This window comes from Euprymna scolopes, chromosome 15, assembly GCF_053919585.1.
Source record: "Euprymna scolopes isolate OS-2025 chromosome 15, ASM5391958v1, whole genome shotgun sequence".
Classification (NCBI taxonomy): domain Eukaryota; kingdom Metazoa; phylum Mollusca; class Cephalopoda; order Sepiida; family Sepiolidae; genus Euprymna; species Euprymna scolopes.
In genome coordinates this window covers 93,215,363-93,233,167 of record NC_136496.1, presented here as the reverse complement: position 1 = coordinate 93,233,167, position 17,805 = coordinate 93,215,363, and the positions used below count along the sequence as shown (strand labels likewise).

At 32.2% G+C, this 17,805-nt stretch overlaps 1 protein-coding gene across 1 annotated transcript in view; it reads left to right on the top strand.

Annotated features, from left to right (window-relative positions):
* The window catches only part of LOC145293985 (enteropeptidase-like), a 123,778-nt gene extending 113,499 nt beyond the window's left edge, over window positions 1-10,279 (top strand). The window contains exons 16-17 of the mRNA XM_080140878.1: window positions 3,873-4,006; window positions 9,957-10,279. Coding sequence (XP_079997004.1) covers window positions 3,873-4,006; window positions 9,957-10,118 — 296 coding nt within the window. The 3' untranslated portion in view covers window positions 10,119-10,279. The remainder of the gene's footprint in view (window positions 1-3,872; window positions 4,007-9,956) is intronic.
* The last annotated feature ends 7,526 nt before the right edge of the window (window positions 10,280-17,805 follow it).

Below are 17,805 nucleotides of genomic sequence, written 5' to 3'. Positions count from 1 at the left end.
AATTTGTGTAATTTGTGTATATATTTTTATGTGTACTATATCAAGTAATTTGTGTAATTTGTGTATGTATATTTTTTATGTGTACTATATCAAGTAATTTGTGTAATTTGTGTATGTATATTTTTTATGTGTACTATATCAAGTAATTTGTGTAATTTGTGTATGTATATTTTTTATGTGTACTATATCAAGTAATTTGTGTAATTTGTGTATGTATATTTTTTATGTGTACTATATCAAGTAATTTGTGTAATTTGTGTATATATATTTTTATGTGTACTATATCAAGTAATTTGTGTAATTTGTGTATGTATATTTTTTATGTGTACTATATCAAGTAATTTGTGTAATTTGTGTATGTATATTTTTTATGTGTACTTTATCAAGTAATTTGTGTAATTTGTGTATGTATATTTTTATGTGTACTATATCAAGTAATTTGTGTAATTTGTGTATATATTTTTTATGTGTACTATATCAAGTAATTTGTGTATGTATATTTTTTATGTGTACTATATCAAGTAATTTGTGTAATTTGTGTATATATATATATTTATGTGTACTATATCAAGTAATTTGTGTAATTTGTGTGTATATATATTTTTATGTGTACTATATCAAGTAATTTGTGTAATTTGTGTATATATATTTTTTATGTGTACTATATCAAGTAATTCGTGTAATTTGTGTATATATATTTTTTATGTGTACTATATCAAGTAATTTGTGTAATTTGTGTATGTATATTTTTTATGTGTACTCTATCAAGTAATTTGTGTAATTTGTGTATGTATATTTTTTTATGTGTACTATATCATGTAATTTGTGTATATATATTTTTATGTGTACTATATCAAGTAATTTGTGTAATTTGTGTATATATATTTTTATGTGTACTATATCAAGTAATTTGTGCAATGTGTGTATATATATTTTTTATGTGTACTATATCAAGTAATTTGTGTAATTTGTGTATATATATTTTTTTTATGTGTACTATATCAAGTAAGTTGTGTAGTTTGTGTATATATATATTTTTTGTGTGTGGTATATAAAGTAATTTGTGTATATATATTTTTTATGTGTACTATATCAAGTAATTTGTGTAATTAGTGTATGTATATTTTTATGTGTACTATATCAAGTAATTTGTGTAATTTGTGTATATAGATTTTTTATGTGTACTATATCAAGTAATTTGTGTAATTTGTGTATATATATATTTTTATGTGTACTATATCAAGTAATTTGTGTAATTTGTGTATGTATATTTTTTATGTGTACTATATCAAGTAATTTGTGTAATTTGTGTATATATATTTTTTATGTGTACTATATCAAGTAATTTGTGTAATTTGTGTATGTATATATTTTATGTGTACTATATCAAGTAATTTGTGTAATTTGTGTATATATATTTTTATGTGTCCTATATCAAGTAATTTGTGTAATTTGTGTATATATATTTTTCATGTGTACTATATCAAGTAATTTGTGTAATTTGTGTATGTATATTTTTTATGTGTACTATATCAAGTAATTTGTGTAATTTGTGTATATATATTTCTTATGTGTACTATATCAAGTAATTTGTGTAATTTGTGTATATAGATTTTTTATGTGTACTATATCAAGTAATTTGTGTAATTTGTGTATGTATATTTTTTATGTGTACTATATCAAGTAATTTGTGTAATTTGTGTATATATATTTTTATGTGTACTATATCAAGTAATTTGTGCAATTTGTGTATATATATTTTTTATGTGTACAATATCAAGTAATTTGTGTAATTTGTGTATGTATATATTTTTTATGTGTAGTATATTAAGTAATTTGCTGCCATCATGTATGTACTCTCTTTTGTTTCATTATACTTCTGTTGAAATTCTCCGAAATCAAGGAATCTCTTTCAGGTTCTAGCTCTTGATATCTGTATGAAATACATATGTATTTAAATATTCCATTAAAGTTCTTTTACATGTTAAACGTTAAGTTAAGGATTTATATTTTGGTCCCCTAAAATCAACAGAGATTATACCATCCCTATAATCCGGTCCCTGTGGATTTTGCAATGGGGGTGTTTAGTTTTAGGCAGTTCTAGGAGTCCACCCTTCTAAGCTTCGCTTCTCTATTTGAAAATAGGGTTAGTTTATCGCTAATCATCTAAGGCACCCTCCACAGTGATGTCGACGGTGCTGGCAAGGTACGTTTTCCTGATCAGAGTGTCCCCCTCAGCTTGGGGCGTTGATTTGTCAATCCCACCTTCCAACCTTGATGTCTAAGACCTTGCAGTGGGAGAGAACGAAACAACGTTAATAAAGTGGTAAAGTATCACCCCCAAAACTTCGCGTTCGATCCTGGTACATTTATTTCTGTGGCGTCACACTCGTGTCACAGCTTGCACATTTACATATGTGTCGGCGATTTCGTTACAGTAGGAGGAATTACCCTCCTGCTAGGATGTCCTAAGAAGACCTTTTTAAAGAGAAACTTTAGACACTCAATGATAATATCTAGCAGGTATTCAAGCTTTTCCTAGGTGCAAAATGAATGACCGATGCTAAAAATGTATAAACATTTTGACCCCTCCCTTTACTTAAAAATTCACAAAAAATCAAAACATCAACCAATTTTAATGAAATCTTTAGGATTTATTAAACAATGATCATAAAATAGAATTAACTCATTGATTTTACTTGAATCCTAATGGAAATGTAATTGTTTTAAAAATAAAAACACCTTTACTAAAGTTATGACTTTCAGTTACAAAACATACTTATGTTACTATTGCATGAAGTTATTTCTGCTTTTTTTATGAAAATAAAGCATCATCAATTGTAACAATAGACAAGAAAAATCATTTTTTCAGAAACATTACGAAAAAAGGCCCCTAAAGTACGTATTAATGAATTCGATATAACTCGAAGAAAAATTAATTTCTCGAACTACCGATATTATCATTGAATAAAGCATTGTTTATTTAATATTTTCACGCATTTTAAAATCATGATTGTAAAAAATATTTCCTCTTTTTTTTAGATTACATGTTTCGCGTAATCTTTATATGTAAGATTCTAATGTTTTCCTTGCTTGCATGAACGGTAACTTTCAGCACAACATAATTTTTTATTTTTTATATAATCTTATTTAAAAACAGGAACACAAAATAATTAAATTTAAAAGTTGTCAAGACTATACAAACGTTTACGATAGTAATGTACGGATGCACGGCTGAGAAGAAAAGGAAACTAGTACTTCCCACCTCCCTCTAACTATCTGACATCATTTTCAGACAGATTTTCTGACATTTTGGATTTTCGCAGAATGCATTCTCAGACGATTTTGTTTGTTTTTGTTTGCGTGAAGCCAGAATCTCTCGTTTTTTTTGGGGGGGGGGCTAATTAAGCTATTTTTGTACAAACAATGTGTTTTTATTTTATTTAATTCAATATCTTAGAACTTGATTTTACTAATTATCTTTGAAATAGATCCAGAAAACTTGTAATACATATCTTTCAAGGGATTTTTACAATGAATTTGTTTTACTTCAAAATTTAGCTGAACTTGTCAGTTTCCGAATGTCACCTTGAAAACAATTTTCATTATAACATTTTTTTTCAAGTGTACAAATATTTGTTTTCGTTTCGGAAATTACCTTTAGGTTTTAATCTTTCAAATATAATTAAAAAGTAGTTTAAAATCTACAAAAAAAATTATGATAAATCGACTTTCAAAACTATGGCCCCTATCTTTTTCCCGCCATTATTGTCCGTACCTAGTTTTTTCCATATGTGAGTGTGATGTACACGCGCTTACGTGTGTATGTAAGTATAATTCAATACAAACTACTATCTTCGTGTATTTTTCAGATCGAACATCGACTCGGCTTCAAGAGGCAAAGGTTCTCATACAGTCAAGAACTATTTGTAAACAACTACTTCCCATTCTCTATTATTCAATGATTTGTGCTGATAACGACCAGCCCTATCAAACTGGATGCAACGTAAGCAAACATTGCAAGACCTTACTCTATTAAAATATAAGTGTATGTTGTTAGTTAAAATCATAAGTTATTTCCTCTGTTGGAAATTATCTTTTTTTTTCGCTTTAAACTCTGCAGTATAATATTATCTCCCTTTACTAAGAACTTACCACTCTATGGACATTTATATGTGCTTGTAATGAAGTATGCTAATGCCGAATATTACATTGTTATACATTACATTTCACTGCTATTTTTTCTGACTAAAACCCACATGCACGTACGTACATTTTCTCGATAAAGAATGAACAGCTGAACACTACCTAATTTTCTTCATATAATTATTGTCTCTTATAAAATACATGTAAGGTCAGATTAAATTTCTATAAACGTCTAAGGCCAGGTAAATGATGGATCTTTATACATATATCTATAACCCTTATCCCTGAGTGGCTTCCGGGCCTTGATAAGTGGTGATCACTGTGTAAAATATATATATATATATATATATATATATATATATATATATATATATATATATATATAGGTTAGAAAAACATTTCATCCAAAGCATGAAAATTGTTAAACAAAATGTTTTTACTACAGGCTTTAAAAATAAAGGTACAAGATATAATTTGAAATTTATTTATCTTCAAAGTGAACTTTTATAAATTTTACAAAGTAAGAAGTAAGGTATAAACATTTAATACCTTTGTAAAATGTATAAAAGTGCACTTTAAAGATAAATAAATTTCGAATTGAATCTTGTGCCTTTATTTTTAAAGCCTATAGTAAAAACATTTTGTTTAACAATTTTCATGCCTTGGATGAAATGCTTTTCTAACTTGTATCGTATCTTTTTAAGATTATATTTTATTTAATTTATTAATTTGGATTATAAAAAATGCATGTGGTTTTGCATGTATATATAAAAACTCTCCTACTCTCTATTTCAGTTTGTATTTCTCCTCACACCACAACTCATTTTTGCAACCCCCTCTTTGTTTTATAACAGGTCTTAATATTCTCTCTGTTTCAGTTCGTATTTCTCCTCATACCACAACTCTTTTTTTGCTACTCCCTCTTTGTCATACATGTCTGAATAATGAGAAAATCTGATTTTTTAACAAAAACTTTAAAATAACTTTTTTAGATTGAACTTTTTAAAACTTCTTTCAGAATAGAAAATCTTTACAATTTAATGTGGAACATATTTCATATAGGTTTCATTAAAAATATTCAGTAGAAAAATAGAGATGAAAATTTCAAAAGGAGTGTATAACTGGCTACGCTCAATAGTAGTCCTCGCCAGCGAAAGTCTTTGTTATTGTTATTCTATTATTATTATTATTTAAAACATTTTCGCGTGAGGACTAATATATATATATATATATATATATATATATATATATATATATATATATATATATATATATATAAAGTCAAAATAGTGTTTTCCGTGATATAAACTTTATTTCAATTTTAAAATAAAATACGTATTGTTAAGTATGACTAAACCCCCACCACTTCCCTCCCTAGCCCAGTCCTCTTTCTATGTAACTGTCCTATGAATAGAGGAAGACTTCTTATTGTGAGATGGCCGCTCAATAAAGCTGCGATTACACTTGGCTCTGTGTCATCTTTATTCTGATACTAACCCATGAATATAACATGGTAGCAGCGCCCTCACCTCATAGTCTCTGCTGATCTCTACAGTCTGTTGTTATTATTATTATTATTATTATTATTATTATTATTATTATTATTATTATTATTGAGTTGCTGTAGCAAGTGATTCTTGCCTAAACTTTTTTTTCGTCTCTGCATTGATCAATTTCCAAAAATGACTAATATTTGGTAGGAATGGAAAAACCACGAGAAATTCAGGTTGCTATACTGAAGAACTGCCTGGGCGATGACGCCATGAAAATATACCAGGGCATGCAGTTTGACAACCCGGAGACTGAGCGTACTGTGAATGACATACTGCAATCACTGGGGGAGTATTCTGTCGGAATTCTGAACGAAACTTATGAGAGATTTGCGTTCCGTCACAGGAAACAGGATGAGGGAAGACCTTTGGCAAGTTCTACAATGATTTAAAAGTACTGACGTGCAATTTTTGCACTCGATGCAGTGACTCACTTCTACAGGACCAGATTGTAGAAGGTGTCTGTGACTAGTTAACCAAAGATCGGTTAAAAATACAGAACTTTACTTTACAAAAGAGTATCGACATATGCAGAGCAGCTGAAATGGCCTCAACCCACAGTCAAGGAATGGAACTAGATATAACCCAGGTGATGAGGATACATGAAACCAGTCGAGTGAAGGAACCGGTCTCCAAAAGAGAATGCCTATTTTGTGGCTACACACATGCACCAAAATGCAACATGCCCAGCTCATGGTAAATTATGTTATGCATGCAACAGGAAGGGACATTTCGAGTCCAAGTGTCCCAACAAAGTCAGAACGACGCGAAAACAGAAATACAACACACGAACGGATGAAAAGAAAAAGCGTTGCACCTCCACCACGAGTACATCAACTAGGCACATCATCAGAGGAGGATGAAGAATACATCCGCTGAGTGAATGCGATAAAACTTCCAAAGACAAAACAGCCAAAAGAGGCCAAATGCCTTATGTTCCTGAATAAAAAAAGTTGTTTTCCAGATTGACACAGGAGCATCCATTAATATTCTCCCTGAAATGTTTGCCAAGAGAATGAATCCCTATACAGGAGTCTTATCAATGTGGAACAAATCTCTGATGAAACCATTCGGTTTATGCCAAAGAAATTAAAAAAAAAACAAAAACAAAACACAACAAACCTACTCAGTAGAATTTGTAATATTTAAAGATGAAGTTGACTGCCAACCACTGCTTAGCCTGTGGGCGAGCATACAAATGGGCCGTGTGAAGATAAAACAGAACTTCCACCGTGTTGCAACAGTTAGCATAGAGAAAAACTATAAGGAGGTTGCCACGCTGCAGCTCAACTAGAGTCAATACAAGTTGTAATGCCTAATCGGAGAATACCTATAGCTTTACGTTCTGAACTGAAAAAGGAGTTAAGCCGGCTAAGCAAATTGGGATTAATAAGCCAATAGAAAAAACACTCCGTGGTTTAGTCAACGTCATCACAATAAAGAAAAATGAAACAATAAGAATATGCCTGGATCCTCACGAGCTCAACAAAGCACTCATGCTAGAGCACTATGTCTTACCAATTCTCAAGAATGTCCTTCATGACATGAGGAATACGTGGACCTATCACTAGGACATTGGCATGTTGAACTCGATGATGCCTAAAGTGACCTTTCAGAGATGCTTTGGCCAATACCGTTGGCGTCAGTTACAATTTGGCCTGAACTTCTTAGCAAAAATATTCCAAATAAAGCTGAATTAACAATTTCAAGACATTCGGGGAGTTGTCGTTATTGTAGATGATCTGGTCATTTATGGGAAAGAGGTGAATTGGATCAGGCTCAAAGGGTAAGGAATGAGAGTGGAGAGTTGTATGTTTTGATTGCGATTCTAGCTAATGGTATCCAAGTTATACATATACATTTTTAGTTTTAATTAGGTTCAATATAATAATCTACAGAGAAATATGTCTATAATAATAAATAAGTAATCTGCATGTATTAGTTTAATTCATGCAGATTACGTATTATTATAGAGGGAATTTTCTGCATATTTATGTGTATCATATTTAAGTGCATCTTTAGACCGGGCAACGCCAGGCGGCCTGCTAGTATTGAATAAAGTTCAGTTTCAGTATTGATTGAAGTGTGTTCCTTTCCAAAACGCTATCAGTCATTATCGACTGTCTAACTGTTTGACATATCTTGCCTATATTGCGTGACGTCATTTTCCAGTTAACGCGCCTTCTATTTCGGTACTTTTGACACAATACGCAGATATTTTTACTATAGATTTCGTCTCTACGTACATATATACGCACGCACACACAAATGTACGCACACACAAGCGTACGCATACACAAACATACGTACACACATGCGCATACATCACTCCACTTACTCTTACCGTGTATACACTTCAATGAATACAATTTCATGATCTGTTGCGCATACAATAAAGGTTGTATTGAATTATCTTTCCTTGAATTTGTTACTTTGTTTTCATTGGTACATGTTTTTTTTACAAAGGCATCACCACATTATCAAGGCCAAGAGGCCACTCAAGGATAAGGGTTAAAGAATGTACTGTAGAAATTGGACAATATAGTAATCATTAGTAATGAAAATTCGGTAAATTTGATAACTTATATGGAACGGCTCATCAAGAACTTATTTATGTTAGACTTGAACACAACCATATTGTAGTCAGCCAGAAAGCAGGAAAACGGAAGACAATTCCACAGGCGTGCAGTTCTAAGAAAGAAGTTTTGTTCATGGAATCTACGTTTAGGTTTAGGCACAGATAAAGAGTGGGGGGAATTATTGATAGTGTTTTCAGCTAGACGAGTGTTTCTTGTGAAAGTTTGGCGAGGGGGAACCATAGATTGAAGCTCAGTCGAACACTTTCCATGAAAATAACGATACATCAGAGACAAAGTCGCAACATCTCTTCTGTGAGATAGAAGTTGCAGGAAAGAGAAAAGGACATCTCCTACGAGGCTACGAAGTCTATTTTGAACTCTATCAAGGCAGGACAAGTCCTTTCTAGTAGCTCCTGCCCATATGTGGCAACAGTATTCCATCCTTGGACGTACCTGGCTCTTATATAGATAGAGAATTTCATCAGCAGTGAGGTATCTACCGGATTGATAGAAAGATCCCACCATTTTTCCAGCGGCCTTGGCAACAGATTTGATGTACGTGTTCCATTTAAGATTGGGAGTAATGGTCAAGCCCAGAAGCTTGTCAAAACTTGAAGCCTCCTGAAGACGAGAGCCATTCATTTCAATTGATGCCAGATGTGGATCAGAATGTTGATGATATAAAGAGAGAAGCTTGGTTTTAGATGTATTAAAAGTAACCAGCCACTCCTTTCCCCATTGTACTACGTGCTCAAGATCAGAGGAGAGAGAATCGGAGAGAACTTGGTCGTTTACTGTCTTAGATGTGCTACCATAAATGGTAGTGTCGTCAGCATAAATGTCTGCAAATGATGTAAGGATGTGATTTGGAAGATCATTAATGTAGATCAGGAAAAGAGTTGGGCCCAGGATGGACCCCTGAGTGACACCAGCATTAATACTGTGAGCTTCTGATTTTTGCCCCTCAACTACTACTCTTATGAACCTATCAGAAAGAAATGATTTAATAATTGAGAAAACATTTCCAGCTATACCATAGCTAGAGATCTTGTGAAGTAAACCTTTATGCCATACCCTATCAAAGGCCTTAGATATGTCAAGAGCAATTGCCCTAGAAAGGTTGCCTCCGTCGAGAGATTTGCTAATCCTATGAGATATAACTGTAAGCATATCTGCTGTAGATCTAACAGAACGGAAACCATATTGAGTGTCACTAAGAAGGTTATTTTTGTTGAGATGAGCTTGTATTGTGAACAAATAATTGTCGACTAAATATTTTTGCTAGCAATTTCATTTTTATGACAGTAAATATGTTCTGTTTTATTCCCATATATATTATTGCCAGCTAAATATTCTTCACCAAATATTTAACGAGTGCTACTTCTTTTTTAATGTAATTCTTTAAAAATGTGCTGTTTTATGACATAATTTGATTTTTAAAAAATATACTTTTAAATGGATAAAATCGGAATTTAATTAAATTTGATTAATCAACAATGGACATCTTTGCTGATCGGACCGTCTTATTTTTTCACTGTACGTCAAAGGTGATAACGTACGTACTGAGACGAAATACTTTAGCGTATTGTTATACAAAGTGTCGATTTAAAACAAAACGAAATAATGAACGCATAAGCTTAAATGTACGTCGTATTTAAATCACTTCTGCTTTGTTTTTCAGGGTGACAGTGGTAGCCCCTTGGTATGTCGGAATACACACGGTTATTGGGAAGTAGTTGGACTCGTCAGCTTCGGACACAAAGGCTGCAGAGGTCGTGTATACTACTCGCTGTTCTTTACCGATGTTTATGCAATGAAAAGTTGGGTCCTTCAAAAATTATAAATTAAATACAGTATTGACACCGCTTCGAATTATTATCCTCAACTTGCGGAACCTGCGGGCAAAATCGACGGATTATAACAGTCGATATACGTTTACTGTACACAAACTTCTTTACGAAATAAAAAGAATTTCATTAATTTTTTAAAGATTTTTTACTGACATTACAAAAATTTAATTTATTTCTTATAGTTCTGTCTTCATTCTATATTGCCGAGTCTAATACATGTTGGGATATTCTTCTGGTGTTAATTTAGGCTTTTAAACTTAACGTCACATCAGCCCGCGCTCCAGAGGCATTTTCCAAACACAAATCTGTTTCCCTTAGATATCGATGACAATTTTCGAGTCCAGCCATCCAATCCCTACACAATAAAGTGGAGGGAAGCAACAGTCCGAAAACGAATGGCTGGTAGGTCCTATGAAGTAGATTCAAGAGGCGGACAACTCCACCGCCGAAATAGGAGATTCTTGCGCAAAACGCCCGAGTCAAAACACTCGTTCTCAGGTTACCATCAGACTACACGCATCCTCCCACATGCTCACCCAGTCATAAATACAACCTGACAAACCCATACTATAAAGAGAAAGGATTGCACAGGAAAACAAGTCGGCTGAAGAAAGCATTTATGAAAAGAATGACAGCCAACAGCTGACTACACGTTCAGGACGCATTATTCGAAAACCTGCACACCATAACGAATAAATAATCATCGGAGGTGTAATCTGTTGAAAAAAAATAAAAAAGACCGAAAAGAAAAAAATACAAGGAGGTAGTGTGCATTGTACAGGCCCACCCTATTTGTGTGTGGTTGTGGTTGTGTGTGTGTGTGTGTGTGTGTGTGTGTGTGTGTGTGTGTGTGTGTGTGTGTGTGTGTGTGTGTGTGTGTGTGTGTAAACAGCTTTACAATATCAGGAAATAATAATTAATTGATTAAGTAGTATTTAACGGGGAGACCTTTTTTTTTGATTAAGTAGTATTTAACGGTGAGACCTTTTTTGAAAAGCCCCCCCCACACGCACACACGTTTTGAAATGTTTCTATGTATTTTTCACATGTTTAGAACTTATAACCTGCCACCGTGTTGCCACTTTTTGACCCTCGCCATTAAACTTGAAAAAAAAAATGCTAAAGATTATATGTCTCTTTTACCGTTACGTGACCAAGAAGCCCGCGCTAATGAGGTATTTTAAAACTTCCGCCTCCATCAATAATTGTGGAATCATAGTTCGCGGGTTTATGTACGTATAAAACAGATTAAACTCAGTAAAAGCAGATTCTTAAAAAAAATTGGTTTGCGATATAAGAATTTATTTTATTTCATTGTAATTTGTCTTCTTTTTCAACATAACATATATATTTTGTATTATTGAAAGTATTAATAAGTATCGATGCACTTATTAACACATGCTTTGCGTTTTGTTCTTTTCGATGTTATTTTGAAAATGTTACTACAGTTTGGGACCGATGGCACGGGTGTGGTATGACCAGTCGTCTAATCTACATTGACTTATAGCTAATAAAAATTAATAAATTGAAATACCATCAGAATTTATCCAAACAACAGATGCTATAAGGTTGGTGCAAAAAAACAATATCGTTTTCTCACATATGTTACTTTTATATATGATTTCTGAATTTGTTCATTGTGTTATATATATATATATATATATATATATATATATATATATATATATATATATATATATATATATAGCTATGTTATATATCATTTTGAAGCGCGTTTTTCGCTCTATCGAATTTTGTTATTCGTTACCGTTCTCAAGCTTTTCGTTAATTCTTTTTGCGGGCATTACGACAGTATGAACAAAATTACAAATCCGCACGATTTTCTTGTTCCAGTTCAAACTAGGCCGAAAAGCTGCCGAAATAGCTCGTGATATCAATGATGCGTTTGGCCCAGAAATCACTAATGAACGCGTGGCACAACGGTGGTTCACGGAATTTCACAATGGTAATGAGACCATCGAAGATGAAGACAGTCGCGGCCGGCCGACTGCAGTTGATAACGAATATTTAGAAGCCTTAATTTAAGCTGATCCGTGCAAAACCACACGAGAAGTTGTTGTTGAACTCGAGGTCGACCACTCAATAGTCATTCGCCATTTAAAGCAAATAGGGAAGTCAAAAAAGTTGGATAAATGGGTGCCGCATGAATTGAATGATAATAAAAAAAAATGTCATTTTTAGATTTAGAACGCTCCTTCTATCAACAAAAGCGACTCATTTCTCGAGCGGATTTTGACGTGTGATGAGAAGTGGATCCTCTACGACAACCGGCGACGTTCGGTACAGTCGTTGGATGCCGAAGAAGCTCAAAAACTATTCCTGAAGGTGAAATTGCACAAAAAAGGGTTATGGTGACTGTTTGGCGGTCTGCAGCCGGTCTCATCCATCACAGCTTCTTGGATCAGCACGAAACGATTACAGCGGAGAAGTACTGCCGACACATTGACGAAATGTACCAGAAGCTTCAACGTATTTGCCCGAGATTGGTCAATATGAAGGAACTCATTTTCCTTCATGACAACGTTCGCGCGCATGTTGCTCAACTGATCCTGCAGACGCTGAACAAATTGGACTACGAGACTCCTCCTCATCAGCCATATTCACTGGACCTCTCGCCCACCGATTATTACTTTTTCAAGCATCTCAACAATTTCCTACGCGAAAAATGCTTCAAAAGCCGACATGATGCCGAATCGGCCTTCAATGATTGCATCGCTTCTAGAACTCCGGATTTCCATGCTAATGGAATAAATAAACTTGTTTCTCGGTAGTAAAAATGTGTCGATTTTAATGGTGTTTATTTCGATTAAAAAAGTTTATTATGAAAAGCGTTATGATCTTTTAATGTTGAACGTCAAAAAAACGACATTATTGTAAACGGCGGTTGTAACGATACCAACAGTTTATTGAGTGAAAGAGGGGATATATATATATATATATATATATATATATATATATATATATATATATATATATATATATATATATATATAGGAAAAATGTTTCTAAGTTTGGTTGTTGAAGTTGTGATCTGTTTTTCAATGCGATCGTGATGATTTTTATCGTCGCAGTATGCAAGCGAACTTAGAAACAAATTTTAAATTTTTACTTTTCTTTCTATAAGCAAAGTTTTAAACAAGCAAGACCCACACAGTTTTAGTGGTCCGATGTTTCGACTTTGTTTTATAGCGTAGAACTACTAAATTTTCAGTTTGAAAACAATCATAGTATCACCCTTTAAACTAACTAAAATCTTGTGAATCTTGCTTGTTGGTAAACTTGCTTAACCTCAGAATAAGGGTGAAATTTGAAAATTACAGAACAACAATTTATTGAATAAAAGTTTACATAATTACAAAATACGAGAGTGAGTGGGAATATTATATTCCGAAAGCCGTTCTTAACATGACATTACTCAAAGAAGTGAAAAAGTCTTAATTGTTTTGTTTTCATGTAAAAAAAAAAGAGGACATAAAACTGGAATTTAATTTAATACTATTGGTGGAAGATTTGAAAAGAAGAGGAAGACTTAAACAATAAACGGAAACAGCTAGTAAGAATACATAACTTCGAAAACTTTTGTTTTTACTTTCTATTATTATTCTAATGGATATTTTTTCTATTATTATTCTAATGGATATTTTTTCTATTATTATTCTAATGGATATTTTTTCTATTATTATTCTAATGGATATTTTTTCTATTATTATTCTAATGGATATTATTTCTATTATTATTCTAATGGATATTTTTTCTATTATTATTCTAATGGATATTTTTTCTATTATTATTCTAATGGATATTTTTTCTATTATTATTCTAATGGATATTTTTTCTATTATTATTCTAATGGATATTATTTCTATTATTATTCTAATGGATATTTTTTCTATTATTATTCTAATGGATATTTTTTCTATTATTATTCTAATGGATATTTTTTCTATTATTATTCTAATGGATATTTTTTCTATTATTATTCTAATGGATATTTTTTCTATTATTATTCTAATGGATATTTTTTCTATTATTATTCTAATGGATATTTTTCTATTATTATTCTAATGGATATTTTTTCTATTATTATTCTAATGGATATTTTTTCTATTATTATTCTAATGGATATTTTTTCTATTATTATTCTAATGGATATTATTTCTATTATTATTCTAATGGATATTTTTTCTATTATTATTCTAATGGATATTTTTCGTAATTTTATTTATTCATACTGATTTACGCATTTCCTTAATTGTTTTTTTTTTTAGAATCAAATAGTACTTGCAATCGATAGAGCATTAACTCTATAATAATATATACAAAATCTGCAAAAATTAAATTATCATATTTACTTTACGATCTGACTACGCCGAGCGTTCCTGTTAGCTTAGGTAAATACCTTTGCAGAGGTAATTCTTTTTTGGCACGCAAGCGCGCCAAAAAGTACGCCACCTGCCAATTATTCCAATTAAATGATATATAATAATAATAATATATAAACCTTTTGTTGTATTTCAATTTGCAATACATTACCAGGAAAACATTTGAGAAAAAATATACCCGGCAATTATCCGGGGGTATATGTATTAATTTGAAAATTTACAAAAAAAAAAAAAAAAAAAAAACAGTCTAGGAGGAATTCTCAAACAAGGAGAGATTAAAGATAACGAAAAACAAATAGCTTCAGCATTTTAAAATACTTATTTCGGGCAAATATATAATTACCCTGGTCTACGAGGAATTCTTAAAGAAAGGTTAGCGACAACAAAGAAAAACAAATGGTTTCAGCATTTTAGAATAATTAGTCAGAACAATTTTATAATTACCTCAGTCTAAGGATAATTCTCAATAAAAAAAAAAGAGTAAATACAACGAAAAACGAATACTTTCTGCATTTTAAAATAATATCTATAAGATTTTATTTTTGAAAATTAGGAGGTCTTATTGTTCTTATAACGGAAAACTCGGGGTGCAAACATTTTCATTTTCATCATCTAGTAATGATTAATATTGTACCGTTCTTTTCATTTTGTACATGGAGAGGTTCTTAATTCTTAAATAACTGACCACTTTAGAAAAAAAGACAATTTTAATAATTGACGAGACGAAAATAGGAATCAAATTTGTGTCGAACGCACTGAAAAATAAAATCAATAGTAGACTCTTTGAGATGACAGGGGCACGTTCGAAAGGAATGCTTCTGTTCAGAGCACAATTTAACCATCATACTTGATTTTTTATTTTAAACTTTAATTCAAACCATTATCGTCGTATCCGTAATATGTTAAGCATTTTCTCTCCTCTTCTGATGAGAAGTATTAGGCTTTGAAATATATAACATAAATTACATTGAATGTTTTCAGTTCACATGTACATGCGAACACAAAACAAGGTTTCAGGCGCATTTCTAATTGAAAAGTTGGATAAGTACGCGCAAGCATAAACAATTTTTAAACAATAAAATAGAAAAGATTCAGCAATTCAATTAGTTAGTGCCCTTTTATATCTCCTCGGGCAACGTCGAGAAACGGGTCCTGCTAATAATAGGTAACGTAATATCAATATGTAAAGATAACATATATCCTGGATAAGAACAATGGGTAAAATAGCAAGGGATAAAAACTTAGTCATCTGCAAAGATCGCAGCAGTGACGAGCCTAATAAGTATAATAATGTTGCTGTCATTTTTATGTTGTAGTATCACTTTGAGTTAGAGAAATCTTGGCGGGGCGAATTCAAATGGGAATAATGCAATGATAAAATGGCACTAGAGTGTTTACGTATAGGCAAATCAATATAGATAAATCAATATTTCCAATATTGTATAAAAGACACATGTGTGTGTCTATGTGTGTGTGTCTATGTATGTATGTGAGTGAGTAAGTTTCCTATAAACTCCTTTTTTTGTTGAAATTTCACACATATGTACTTTATCTGCCTGGCAGTGCTTTTAGATAGATTTTATATCGGAATGTCTTCGATAAGCATCGATAATCGAAAAAATCCGATGAAAGAAGGAACAGGAGATTTTGATTAAAGTTAACGCCTTATACAGTCTAACATCACAAATGCATTTAAGAAGTTTTATTAACACACAAGCAGAAGGGTCCGGCATATAAAATCAATAGTAGCCTCTTTGATATGACAGGGGCTCGTTCGAAATGAATGCTTCTGTTAAGAGCGCAATTTAACAATCATACTTGATTTTTGCATTTTAAACTTTTTATTCAAGCCATTATCATCGCACAAGTAGAAAGACGCAGCATGTAAAATCAACAACACGTTCTTTGATATGACAGGGGCGCGTTCGCAATGAATGTTTCCGGCTAGAGCTCAATTGAATCATGATACTTGATGTTTGCATTTAAAACTTTAATTCAAGCTATCATATAAAAATAATTTAAAATAATAAACAGTGGGTTCTCTACAGTGCAATGTAGACTACAATATATTGTGGAATAAGTAACTGCGGGCAGGATTGAAAAATGGGCGATTTTACCGATGTCGTGACAAAATATGGGAAGGTGATTAGTTGTTGATCTGTATTCATTCCCGAGCTTCAGTCGGGTTTCCTTGCTAGTGAACAATAAAATTAATAACCTGAAATGCAATGTGTATAGAATTTGATACGAAAATAATATTTAAAGTTATATATTTTTTCTCTGTTACTTATTTGTTGACGTGTAGGAACAAAAAGTGCCTTTAAAAAAAGAAACATTTTCTAAAAGAAATTTATTTTATGGCCCACTTATGTTTGGGAGAAAGGCCACACGGTCACCCAAGTTTCTTTGTCCTTTCCTCGCATCTTGATCTTTCTTTCTACCTCGTTATTCCTTTTTTCCCCACCGTTAAATTATTCCTCGTTTCCTTCCCTCCACTTTTTTACCCTTTTTCCCCCTTTTATTCAATAAAACAAAAACTGTTGTAAATTTATCCTATGATTTCGCTCAGACGCTAACCTGACTATCTCTCCTCGTTGGACAAAGCCCTTGTGGGTTCAAATAAGTCCTTGAGATCGGGCTAAGTTTGTTTTGTGTTTTTTTCTCTCTTAACTTTTATATATGCTCTGCTATGCATTCAGTTCTCCCACTTGAGATTTCCTGCAGAATTTGTTCCATCCTTTTCGGAATTCTGAAAGGGATGGATCACTGAAGTTCTCCCATTTCCCTCTCCCAACAGTTTTAATATATCACGATTTTCCTTTCACGCAAAATCATTAAGCTTCTAATGTAATTATTGCCAGACGTCGCATCCTTAATATGTTACCTAGCATATTTTCTCCTCTTCTGATGAGAAGTATTAAGCTTCGAAATGCCATGGTATGAAGAGTTTTTACTTATCCTACATCCCTAATTGATGCATCGTCGTTATTGGGTAATCGAATATATCTATGTGCACTTGTATATATATATATTTTTTTATTATCATTTTATGTATATCGTATATGAGCTCCAAAGCAATTTGTTGAGCTACGCATTGTCCCGATGAGTCTCCTCTTAGATATATATATATATATATATATATATATATATATATAGAGAGAGAGAGAGAGAGAGAGAGAGAGAGAAAAGGGGAGAGAGAAAATATTAATGTGTGTGTGTGTGTGTGTGTGTGTGTGTGTGTGTGTGTGTGTGTGTGTGTGTGTGTGTGTGTACATAG